Source organism: Tupaia chinensis, unplaced genomic scaffold (assembly GCF_000334495.1).
Source record: "Tupaia chinensis unplaced genomic scaffold, TupChi_1.0 Scaffold000532_1, whole genome shotgun sequence".
Classification (NCBI taxonomy): Eukaryota; Metazoa; Chordata; class Mammalia; order Scandentia; family Tupaiidae; genus Tupaia; species Tupaia belangeri.
In genome coordinates, this window is record NW_006160045.1 from 9,110,836 (window position 1) to 9,123,623 (window position 12,788).

Below are 12,788 nucleotides of genomic sequence, written 5' to 3' on the forward strand. Positions count from 1 at the left end.
TGAGTTTAAGCCACTGGGTCCGGGACTCGAACCGTGGTCAACTATGTGGGAGTCCAGTGATATAGCCATTTATGCTAACTGCTGGTCCCAAGTATCAGTAAAATTTTGAATGGTCTGCTAAACATTACCACCTGGATGTGTCATCTGATTCTCAAACCCTATGTACTCAAACCTATACTTTCTTTTCACATTCACTTATTTTATTTCTCTTAATAAAACCACTATGTACCAGATATCCAATGTAGAATATTTACATTTTAAAATCCTCTTATCTCTTACAAAACTTTTTTTTTGAGTACATCTTTTCTCCATCCCAAACACAATTGCCTTTCATTGGTGTTATGTACTACAGTCTTTGATTTCCCCAATTCATATGTTGAAGCCCTAACTCCCTAATATGATAATGTTTGGAGGTGAAACTTTTGGAAAGTAAATGGGTTTATGAGACTTAGGGTGGATTCCCTATTGTAGGATTAATTTCTGTATGTTGGAAATCATCATGACATATTTTTTCTGTATTTCTATGCAAAACTGCATCATGACTTTTCCAACAATCCAGTAAGAGGAAGAATAACCAGTGTTAGCTTTCTCTCTGCCATGTGAGGACACAACAAGAAAGTGACTGTCTTCAAGTCAGTAAAAGGGTCTCACCAGAGAGCAAATATGCCAGTACCATGATCTTGGACTTCCCAGATTCTAGAATCATGAGAAATAAATGTCTGTTCTTTGAGTTACCTGATCTATGGTATTTTATTATAGTTGTGTGAGCTAAGATGTTTGAGATTTCATTGTTTCTTCCAGGCTCTTGCAATAGCACTAGAGATGATTATTTTTTAAATAAAGTATCATATAAATACTTTAAAATTCAAATATAGGAAATGCTAAAATATCTCCATTTACTTTACTATGATTATACTCTCATGGAGGCCTTGTGATTCTCTTCTGACAGTCCTAGACTCTGCAACTGGCAAGGATCCAAAAGACTTTGCTTGTCAGATGGAAATTGTATATTTAGGAACAGTCTGGACATAGAAGGTCATGAAAAAGTGCAAGCTATCCTTCTGGAGTAAACTTTATCCCCTATTTCACCTCCTGAAATGAAGTTGCTGGATTAATGGCACCCTTGATTCACAAAGATTCCCATGAATGTCTCAGTGGGGTTTACTGACAGTTTAGTCTAGCTGAAATTGGACTGTTATCACTGTCTAGCCTCAGAGCCAGGTTTAAGGAACCAAAAACAGATTTGTTCATTCTGCTTGATGGGTAGAACTATTTTTCTTAGGTTTTGCCAATTGCCTAGCCACTTGGAAAACTATCGACTAGAGGGTTAACAATATCCCCTTTTGGAGTTGTGAACTGCAGAAACAAATGACAACTGCTAGCCACACTATCTGAGTCATACATGATGAGGGTTCATTCTTTGATAAGATTGCCCAGAATCAAGCTACTGAGTAGTCTTTCCTGCCCAGATGACCATGATTGCTATATTGATTTGACATTGTATTGAATATTGCAGTATGTTAATGATAATACAGCAGCTCAAAGAAAGAACTGTTTTTGCTGTAGAAGCTATTACTGCATGCCAGGCTTATGACTCCTGCCAAAAGTTGATGCAGTTGTTTTACATGAGGGAAGCCATCTCAAACAGGGCATGAACTCCACAGACTTCTAGCAGATTGTCTATACTGGGCATTTTATTCTCTTTCTCAGGGCTATTGATGGTGCCTTGCTCATATGAACATTATTTCAGGTTATGGGGTTGCTATTTCAGTCTAACGAGCTGACTCAGGCTGTGCCACTATCTCTTTGCAACTAATTTGTATCATCTATTTGGATTTCTGGACCACTATCAGTCTGACAATGGTGTATCTTTTATCACAGAAGTTGCTTAACATCAAGCAGATGTTCAAAGTATTGGATGGACTTTTCATAATCACTATGATCCACAGGAATCTGGTATTACTGAGCATCGGGAAAGCTTCTTCAAAAATTAACTCAAGAGATTTATGATTCTATCTCTCTGACTTTCTCTTTCTCCACACACCTAATTAAGAGTTTAGTCATTGAAGGCAGGCAGGTGGTATGGTGGTTAAGGCGCTGGACTCCCTCATGGTCAACTGCGGTTCGAGTCCCAGACCTGGAGGCTTGTCTTCCCATTTTCCCTCTCTCTCTTTCTCTCTCTGTGTCTCTCTCTGGTTGAATTAAATAATAATAATAATAAATTAAATAAATAATTGTTTAAAAAAGAGTTAATCATTGAATATAGGTGTCCCTACAAATAAATTATCTCTTTTCATCTGCTTCCTGGGTGATAATTAATATAAATGAGATGAAAATTTGGGGTTCAGTTCTATTTCTGGGTATGGTGTTCCTCCCCTCCCCCCATCCCTGTCTCTCTTTCATCTAGCCTTTCAGGATGAAAGAGCTGGGTATATGTAGGGGACACTTGGAAAATAACCATGGTTAAAACTACTGAAGTGGGACATACCGATTTTTAAAAAATAATTCTTTTTAAAATTTAATTTATTTATTCATTTATTTATTTTAATTTGACCAGAGAGAGATACAGAGAGAGAGAGAGAGAGAGAGAAAGCAAGAAAGCAAGCCACCAGGTCTGAGACTTGAACCATGGTCAGCCACATGGGAGTGTCCAGCACCTTAACCACCGTGCCACCTGCTGGTCCCTGGGACATACCAATTTTATGTCAGTGCAGGAAGAGCAAATATCCAGGAAATACCCTGGAGAAGAGATAACTCAAATTCTGGGAGGTAAAGGGAAGAGGGAAATAATTGAATATATTTTGTCTTGTATTACTGTCCCTCTAGTTTTCCTCAAAAAGGAAAATGCACTGATATGGCTATCCCAAACTACTGATGGAACCTTTAATTAAACTGATGTGTGGGACTGCCATCTCTTGCCACTTGGACTTATGATTTAAATATTAGTTCCCTTAACTTTAATAGGAAGTCTGTCAGAAACAGTAGGTATGGGCTTCGCTCCTACATCTCCCATGTAAAACACTTGTCACCACCTCTAGATATCTGAAAGGTCTTCCCTACTTTTATTTCCATTGCTCAGTCATTCCATGAACAGGCAAGTTCTGATGGCTTGAAGGCATGGCAAACAGACCAGCCTGGAATGTCTGTAAGCAGTCACTCCAAAAACAAGGACTAGACTCAATTATAGAACCAAATCAGAGGCACTGTTGATGTGTACCAACCTTACCTTGAACTGATATAGGTCTCAGGGTAGTTTCAGAACTCTTAAAAACACTTTTGTTCTGAAGGTATCTTGTGAACCTTTAGGACTGATTTTTTTTTTAAGTTTATGAATTTATTTCTTCTGTGAGTGAGACAGCACCCTCTGTAAGGTTTTGATGCTGTGATCCTTTCACAGCTTAAGCCAGCCCCAGATCATGGGCATGTGTATGCCCAGCATACTCAGGGAGATCTCTGTACACGAACCCAGAACCTTCCCATGTGGGTCGAACTTGCAGTGCATTGTGTTTTTATCACTGTACCACTGACTAGCTCACAGATGGCATTTCTTACGTAGAAGCCAGGCATTAACTTGCCTCACTCCTAAACACAATTTATTTGTACCCTAGAGATGGCTAGAAGGGTTTGTTTGTTTGTTTGTTTAGAGGTTTTTGCTATACGGTACGTGCATTTGCCAGAAAGAGAGAGACAGAGAGACAGAAAGTGAGAAATTGCCCCCCAGGGGGATGGCCATGCTGCAATCCCTTTTCCTCCATTCTCCTCTCGGGATCTTGGGCACGCATGCACATGCACCCAACGTGAGTTTAAGTCACCGGGTCTGGGACTCGAACCACGGTCGACTACATGGGAGTCCAGCAACATAGTTATTATGCCAACTACTGGTCCCCAAGGGTTTTAAACATACAGTGTTTAAAGAAACATTACCTTGACCCTGGAAGATGTTCAGATCAGCCTCAATTCACTGACTAGGACTGTTATGTATGATAGAAAGGCACTAAAAACTTTTTTCTTATGTGGCAAGGCAAAGTCTGTGCAAGTGACAATACATTTTGCTATTCCTGGATTAAGGCCTCAGAAGTTAAGAGGAATGGTCAGTACCTAAACTTAAAGAGAAATTCACTTTGCTTTCTTAGGTAGATTCTGATAGTTTATGAGATTTGTTTAGCTGTTTGGACATAGGACCTTGGATGGGTATGGTTGAGATCAATACTTTAGGCAGGCCTCATCCTGCTATTTAGAGTCCTGTTGACAAACACCTTAATTAAATTCTATATTAGATAAATTGAATGTATTTTTAGTTTTTAGTTCTAAGCCACTGTAAGATGAATCAGAGTGGTCAGTATAAATGGTGTACTCATAAGAAACTCAGCAGAAGTCAAGACAGTGTATAAACAAGGGGTTGATGTTGTTGAGAGACAGTTCTTTATTGGGTCTCTGACAGTTTTACATGCCTTTTGAGCAGAGCTATTGACAGCTTTGTTCAGAACTATCTTTTCAAAGCTATTTGTAAAGCAAGTAGTGTTGGAAGACAGAGATAGTGTCTACTATCAGGATAGAGGACATATTTATTTGCTATCCAGAATAAAATAAAAAATTAATGTCTCCTTCAAGGACAAAGGCTGGGCATGTTTGCTGCTACTACTTACATAATATTTGGGGAGGTCTCTAAGCCTAAGATTCTCTTCCTATAATACAACTTACTATATCTGCAGGTGTGACTCTGTTGGCTATAGGAATTAAACCTTGGGGAATTGACACAAATGATGTTTATGGTGACTCCTACTTCTATGAGTAAGACTCTGTTCTTTGTCTCTGACCTAGAAGTCTAATGTCTTCTGCCAATATGCAATGATGGCAGGCTAACTTGTTAGCTTACAGAGTAAAAGCTTATAAAATATGTGGCATAAGAAAAAGATATAAGATGAAAACCCTCACTCTAATTAGTAATTCAGTTCTAACTCATTAAAATATAAATAAGATTTTTAAAAATAGAAGTCAACAAGATGATTCTCAAAATCCTGTCAAAGAGAAAGAGTTAAAACATAGTCAATAAAAATTTGTAAATAACAAAGATAGGAGATTGGTACTACCAGATATAAAAACGTAATATTAAAACTATGATAATTAAAACAGTTTCAGGCATAGAGACAGAGAGGAATAGACCAAAAGAATAAAATATAGGGGACACATCATGAAAGAAATCAATCCTATTAGTTTATGAAATCTTAATATATGACAAAAGTAGCAAGTCAGTGAGAAAAAGTCTTGAGAAATTGGTTATCCATTTGGGGAAATAAAAATCCTTCCCTGATACCTTAAAGAAAAATAAATTTCAGACAGTTAAAAAATGGAAAATATAAATATCTTAAACTTTTAGAAAAAAATTATAGAAAATTCTTTATGAAGTTAGGGTAGAAAAGATTTCTAAAATAGGATAAAAAAAAACAAACTGTAAGGAAAAGGTTGATAGATATTATTGCATTACGCATGTCTTCTACACAATTGGACACCATGAAAATTTCTAAAAAGCCAATACTTAGAGAATTAATTTGCAATACATATAAAAATATATAGCAGAAATATACACATTTACTAATAATAAGATGATGAATAACCCAATTGAAAAATGAGTACATTATATAATCTAGCAATTCATAGAAAGCTCAAGTAACTAAAAAGATAATATACAATCTTATATTCTTTTGCAATCAGGGAAATGTACATTCTGATATTTTTCCAAATGGTTCATTCATGAAGAATAGAAAATCTAAAGGTGATATAGCAATGGAATGCAGAATATTTTATACCATGTTTGTAGGGTTTTTTAAGTGTGTATGAGGATGAGGTGAAAAGAATGAGTTTGTTGAGAGTTAAAGGTGAAAGGGTCAAATAATGAAATCTGGGAAAATGGTTAATAAACCACTTAATTTCAAAGAATAGTATAATAGCTCTCTTTATTATTATTTTTTTTCTCTTGGTATTAACCATTGAAAATTAAGTGAAGAATTACTAACATTCCATTCTACACTTACCTGAAGTTGATTATGAAACTGTATAACTTTCTCCTTCTGAGATGGCCAAAGTTGTAAGCCTAATTGTTGTACTGAAATAGTTATTACTTTCTAAAAGAAAATAATACATTAACTTTAAATGCATTGCATATTGAGCCCTTGCATTTTAATCCTCCAAATATTTCTTAACTAGGTACCAATTACTACATTTTAAGGCAGTAATTCTTAATTTTTTAGTTCATCAACCTGTTTCTGAGAATAATTATTCTCTCTAGAAAATATAATACACACGCAAATTTTATATTAATAGACCTCCATTAGCAAATGTAAAGACTCCCCTGGACTAAGAAGCCATCCTTTGGGGATCAGCAGATGGCATAGCAGTTACATTGCTGGACTCCCACATGGCTGACTATGGTTCAAGACCCAGACCTGGTGGCTTCACATTCATGCCAGGTGCTTGTGTGTGATTGCCCAAAATCCCAGAAGGAGAATGGAAGAGAAGGGGTTGCAGCATGGCCATCCCTCCGTGGGGGTGATTTCTCAGTCTCCCTCTCATCTTCTCTGTCTGTCTGTCTCTCTCTCTCTGGCAAGTGTATGTACCCTAAGGCAAAAAACATCTAAAAAAAAAAAAAGAAAAAGAAGTTATGCTTTGAGAGGTATTTAAAACTATCTGTTAACAGAGTATGAGTTTCTAATTATCCTAAACTAAAATAAAATACTGAAGATTTTATACCTTTCTGTAATTCAAATCACCATGTACCAGGAGGAGAAGAGATGGAGGAAAGAGAAAAAAAAGCAAAACAGGAAGCATTGGAAAGACCACCTGATCCAGTCAGGTTCTGAAAGGCATTATATGCCAAAATAACTCATTGCTATTTTGTACTGCAGCACTATTGATCCGACAGTGTCTTTGTTAATATGATCAAATACATGTTTTAGAAAAGCAAATTTGGGCAATATAGAAGCACAGTGAAATGCAAGGAATGGTGGAAGTCTATACAATATTATGGTATTAATCAGAGACACTGAGATACTACCTAGACTAAGGCAATGACTATGAGGCTGCATGTATAAGAGAAATAAAAGGCTCTACAATTATAAAATGTAATTTTAATGATAACAAAAATTTACATTTTTAAATCTTTTTTTCATAACTCTGATCTAATTGATTCTCAGAGCATCCTTTCAAAGTAAGAAGAATGTACTCTATTCCACTCATCTAGGAAACGAGAACATTGAGAAACAGAATATGATATGGCCTTCCTTGCCTAAGAGTATACTATTTGTTCCCTTTTCCATCATGCTTATTCCATTAAGCACAAAAGCTCTTTTACCCCACAAGGGGAAATATGTATCTCCAAACATTTTTATCCCTAATTTGTGATGTGAATAGCCTATTTCAGGAAGAACTGTGATATTTTTTGACCCAGACCTAGTTCACTTTAATCGATCTTCTACATTTAAATAATTTGTAATGGTTTTCAAAGGTTCCTTACCTCTAAGGCAAGCTGATTTACTTTGGAAACTGACAGTCCAGGGAAAATGTCTTCTATAATCTTTTCAAAAAGTGGGACATCTTCAGGAGAAAATTTTGGTAAACTTGCTTCTCTTATAGCCTCAATGATGATCAGAGTTTCATCTGCTTCGGAAAGATTGTCTTTGGTATCACTTTAACGATAGAAGAAAACAATAATAAAGAATAGGAAGTCTGCTTTGTTGACATGAAAACACCATTAATATCTGTTTTTAGAGGTTGCTATCCCGGTGTTCTTTCTTCCTCCCCTTTACCGCATAGCAGCCATGTAGTTTGGGGGCCGGGGGGATTAATCAGATCTCTAGCTTCAGGGGTAGGATCTGAGTGTTCTAGAACAATGACAGTAATGTCATTCTCCAGTAGTTGATTCAGAGATAATCACTGTATCAGCATTTTTAGTTGCAAATAACAGAATTGAATTTAGGCTACTATAAAATGAAAAATAGCATACCAATTTATTAAAAATCTCTAGAAGGACTAGTCCTGTAGGCTGCACAATTGGAACAATGGCCAAACACATTCCAAGAACTGGTCCTGTGAAGAGGTGACTGGCACAGTCAGCAGACCCATACATAACCGACGCTGGCACGAGGCCTATCTCCGCTATTTCTGCTAACTGGCTGTAGACACTGCCACTGCTGTTATCCTTCTCAGCACACTTTGTGTATAGCCTATGTCTTTTATTTTATTTCACTAGCTTCAGGTTTAGATTCTCAGGTGGCTCTGGTTGATTTGCCAGAATTGTGTACCAAGGGAATAGTTACAAGAGAGTTTGGGAAAGCAAGTATACGAAATAACAAATACTCATTAAAGAAACAAAACCTCAGCTCTAGTCCATCAATGTATCATAGTCATTTGGACCGTGATTCAAGAAGAGATAAATAACCTGTCCATTCCGAGTGAAATTCAGAACTTCACTTCCATGGCACAGATGGCTCCAGTTATTATCGGACTTCATCTTTCCAATGAAAATGACACCATCTTGAATGCAGTCTAGTAAATGTAGGACTGCAGTGTTGAGACTGTCTCAAAGAAATTAAGCTAACACCCTAATCAAAGTTAATCATATCCTGCCCAACCTCTGAATTTTTTTTTTTTTGAGAGGTTTTCGCTATAGGACGCGTGCGCTCGCCAGACAGACAGAGAGAAACATAGAGACAGAAAGGAAAGCGAGAAATCACCCCCCAGGGGGGATGGCCATGCCTCAATCCCTTCTCCTCCATTCTCCTCTCGGGATCTTGGGCACGCACGCACACGCACCCGGCATGAGTTTTAAGCCACCAGGTCCGGGACGCAAACCTCGGTCAACTACTTGGGAGTCCAGCGACATAGCCATTATGCTAACTGCTGGTTCCCAACCTCTGAATTTTGTGATTAGGTAAAATAATAAATTTCCTTTACTGCTTTTTTGTTTGTTTGTTTGAGAGATTTTTGGTATAGGACACTTGTGTTTGCCAAAGAGATGTAGAGACAGACGATGAGAAATCACCCCCCAAGGGGGATGGCCACACTGCAGTCCCTGCCCTTCCATTCTCGTCTTGGGATCTTGGGCATGCACACACATGTGCCCAGCATGAATTTTAGGCCACTGGGTCTGGGACTAGAAACACAGCTGACTACGTGGGAGTCCAGCAACATAGCCACTATACTATCTGCTGTTCCCAATTTCCTCTACTGTTTAAACCAGTTTTAATTTTCTGTTAATTTTAACCAAGCTATCAATCATATAATACATCTGTTACTCCACAATAATAATATTTCATATATTCAACATTTCAGTATATACTGTAATTAAAGTGTATAATAAAAGGAAAATAAATAACTGTGGTATACTATTTTAGAGATGGGAAAGAAGAAAAGTTTTCCCTCTAGAAGTGTCCCTCCCATCCACTTGTCTACTGATGTCTGAATTTTTTTTATCAGGATGGTGATAGTTTTTTGTTTGTTTTATTTTTATATTTTTAAGGGCCAGGAGGTAGCATGGTGATTGGAGTATGACTTCCACATGGCTGACTGTGGTTTGAGTCCCAGACCTGGCAGTTTGTTTTCACACATTCCTTTTCCTTCTCTCTCTCTCTGGTCAAATTAAAATAATGATAATTATAATAATAAATAAATAAAATTAATTATTTAAAAAAAGAAATAAATATTTTAAAAGTTTGTTTATTTCTTCCATGAGAAATAGAGAAGAATAAGGAGTGGGAGAAAGGGAAGGAGGAAGAGAAAGCTCTTTTAACAGGGTCTTGCTAAGCCATGAGACCAGCCTCAGCTCTCCATCCAACAAAGATCATAAGGACCAGAAAGTTTTGAGTTGATCTGGAATCTGAACCCTGGTCTTCCATGTGGCTCCAGCACTGCAGAGGGTGCCTTACTGCCCGTGCCACCGTGGTTCGATTGGCAATAGTATTTTAAGTCTTTGATCTATAATAAAAATAGCTAATAATAGCTAATATCCACTGAGTACTCTTTACTAGGCACTTTGGTTAATTCTTCGACAAGTCATTTCATTAATCTTTCCAACAACATAAGAAATCATAGATGGGACCAACAGATGGTGTAATCATTAAATAGCTAGACTCCCATAGAGCCAACTGTGGTTTGAGTCCCAGACCCGGCGGCTTAAAATTCATGCCAGGCTCATGTATGTGCATGCCCAATATCCCAAGAGAATGGAGGAGACAGAACTGTGGGGTGGCCCTTCTGTCTCTGTCTCTCTGAAAGTACACATGCTCTATAGCAAAAATTTCTCTTTAAAAAAAAGTCAGAAGAAATTGATACTCAAAACTATTAATATATCCAGTGTCATAGACCTGGTAAGTATCTGAGCTGGGATTCAATAAAGTTTCTAACCTCAAGAGCCATTTTTTTCTTTTTTTCATTTCTTGCCAGAAGGCATGTGTGCTTACCAGAGAGAGTAGAGAGAGACAGAGACAGAGAGACAGAGAGAAAGTGACAAAGCACCTCTCCCCCAGTGGAAATGGTCACATTGAGTAGAGAGTTCCTCCATTTCCCCCTCATTTGGGATTTTGGGCAAGCATGCACTTGCACCTCATGTGTTTTTCAGGCCACCAGGTCTAGGACTCAAACTGCATAGTCAGCCATGTGGGATCCACCTACCTTACCCACCACATCACTGGCTGGCTTCAAAGGGCACTCTTAGAACCATTGCACTAATATGATGAGATTTACATTGGGTTAGAGTTGATGTTAGTCATTTATGTTTCCTTGAGAATATTTCTCTGAGTCTCTGTTTCTGAATGTGTTTTTGTAGAGAAAGAACAAGAGTCCTTAAAGGTAGGGGGCCACGCCATAGAGAAAAAGGGCCCCTCACTGCTAGGGTTCTAAGAAAGGACCTTGACCTTTTAATATTTTTTCTAAGACAGATCTTGTTTTACATTAAAATAAAATTAAAGGATATGGGAAGACTAGTTGTCTGGTTCAGGGGAGAAGGACAAGTATTAAGTATAGTTATGACTTATATAAAAATTATAATTTTATTACAGCACAGTTATCAGATAGAATGGTAACACTTCACTAAACACTACAATTCTATAAGAGAGTACTTTTGGGGATGGCATATAAAATTACCAAATTATACATTGTAGTGTAAAAATAAATAATGAAAGCATAGGATCAATGTCAGCATCTACTTAAAATTCAAGGAAAGGATAGCTAATATAACCTTGTTTTAGCATGCTGATTGTTTTCATGACAACAGTTATGTTGGAATTAGTTGAGACTTACTTTGTAGCACAAAACTGTGATAAGATTAAAGCAATGTTTGAGAACCAGCAGTTGGCGAAATGGCTATGTCACTGGATCCCATATAGTCAACCACGGTTCGAGTCCTGGACCCAGTGGCTTACATTCACGCTGGGTACATGTGTGTGCGTGCCCAAGATCCTGAGGAGAATGGAGGAGAAGGGATTGCGACGTGGTCATCCCCCCTGGGGGGTGATAACTTGCTTTCTGTTTCTTTGTCTCTCTCTGTCTCTCTGGTGAGCGCACGTGTCCTATAGCAAAAACCTCTCCAAAAAAAAAAAAAGATTATAAAATGTTTCAAGTGTATACTTGAAGAGAGGTTAGTTCTCTAGATGTTGACAAGTAAACCTTTCCTACCAAAGGGGTCCTAGGACTTAAGCTGTTTGAGGGTTAATTTGTTTACTAAGCAAAAGAGAAGATTTAGAAAGTTATTTTAAGAGAAATAGGAAAAAAAAGTGGTCTCTCAAGGTATATTTCTTCATTTATTCCATAAGTCTGTGAGTATTATCTAATATGGAAAAAAAAGGTATTATCTTTTATGGAAAAAAATGTGAAATGTGATTAAAGTTCATAAGGAAAGCTTATTCTAGATTCTCCAGATCTAAACACAATTAATCACATGTATCCTAATAAGAAAGGCAAAGAAATACAGGGACACATAGAGGAGAAGGTGATGTGGAGATGGAGGCAGATACTAGAATGAAGCAGCCTATGTGGCGGCCTTCTTTGTAATCATTCCACATTTGTTTAACCTACCTGTGAGGTTCGTAGCAGTATTTTCCAGCTGTGGTCATCTGTGATTTCAAATCTGCCATGCTTCATCATCACAGTTAGGCACTAGACAATGACTTTGGAGCACACCCTAATAAGAACCTGGCCTCTCTTTCCACCATTGTTGATGCTTTTGAGAACATCAGCCAAGACACTCATGTGCACTATTATGATGACAAGGAAAGATGGCAGAAAGAGGGGCAGGGAACTTCTACAAAACAGAATTCTAGGATGAACTTTTAGGCTGTTTTCTATGCTATACATTGATAAAATTTTACTTAACCCCTACATAATCAAGCTGATTTCATGTGATGCTTTGTGTGGTGCTTTGGAGGAATCAGGAGGCGGGGCTGTCACACTTAGGTCAGCACCGGGGAAAGAGAAGAGAGCTGCTTTCAGTAACAGGAGGCAGACTGAGGATACTGGAAACAGGAACAGGAATCAAAGGAGGCTCATGAAGGGACCAGCAGTTGGTGTAATGGCTTTGTCACTGGACTCCCATGTAGTCGACTGCAGTTTGAGTCCTGGACCTAGTTGCTTAAACTCCCACCGGGTGCGTGTGCGTGCATGGCCAAGATCCTGAGAGGTGAACGGAGAAGAAGGGATTGTGGTGTGGCCATCCACCCTGGGGATGACTTCTTGCTTTCTGTCTCTGTTTCTGTCTTTCTGGCGAGTGCACACACCCTATAGCAAAAAACTCTCAAAAA

General features: G+C 37.9%; 1 protein-coding gene across 1 annotated transcript in view; it reads right to left on the bottom strand.

The window, feature by feature from the left end:
• The window catches only part of DNAH14 (dynein axonemal heavy chain 14), a 261,709-nt gene that overhangs the window by 154,842 nt on the left and 94,079 nt on the right, over positions 1-12,788 (bottom strand). Inside the window, 2 exon segments of the mRNA XM_027775206.1 lie at positions 6,033-6,122; positions 7,511-7,682. Coding sequence (XP_027631007.1) covers positions 6,033-6,122; positions 7,511-7,682 — 262 coding nt within the window.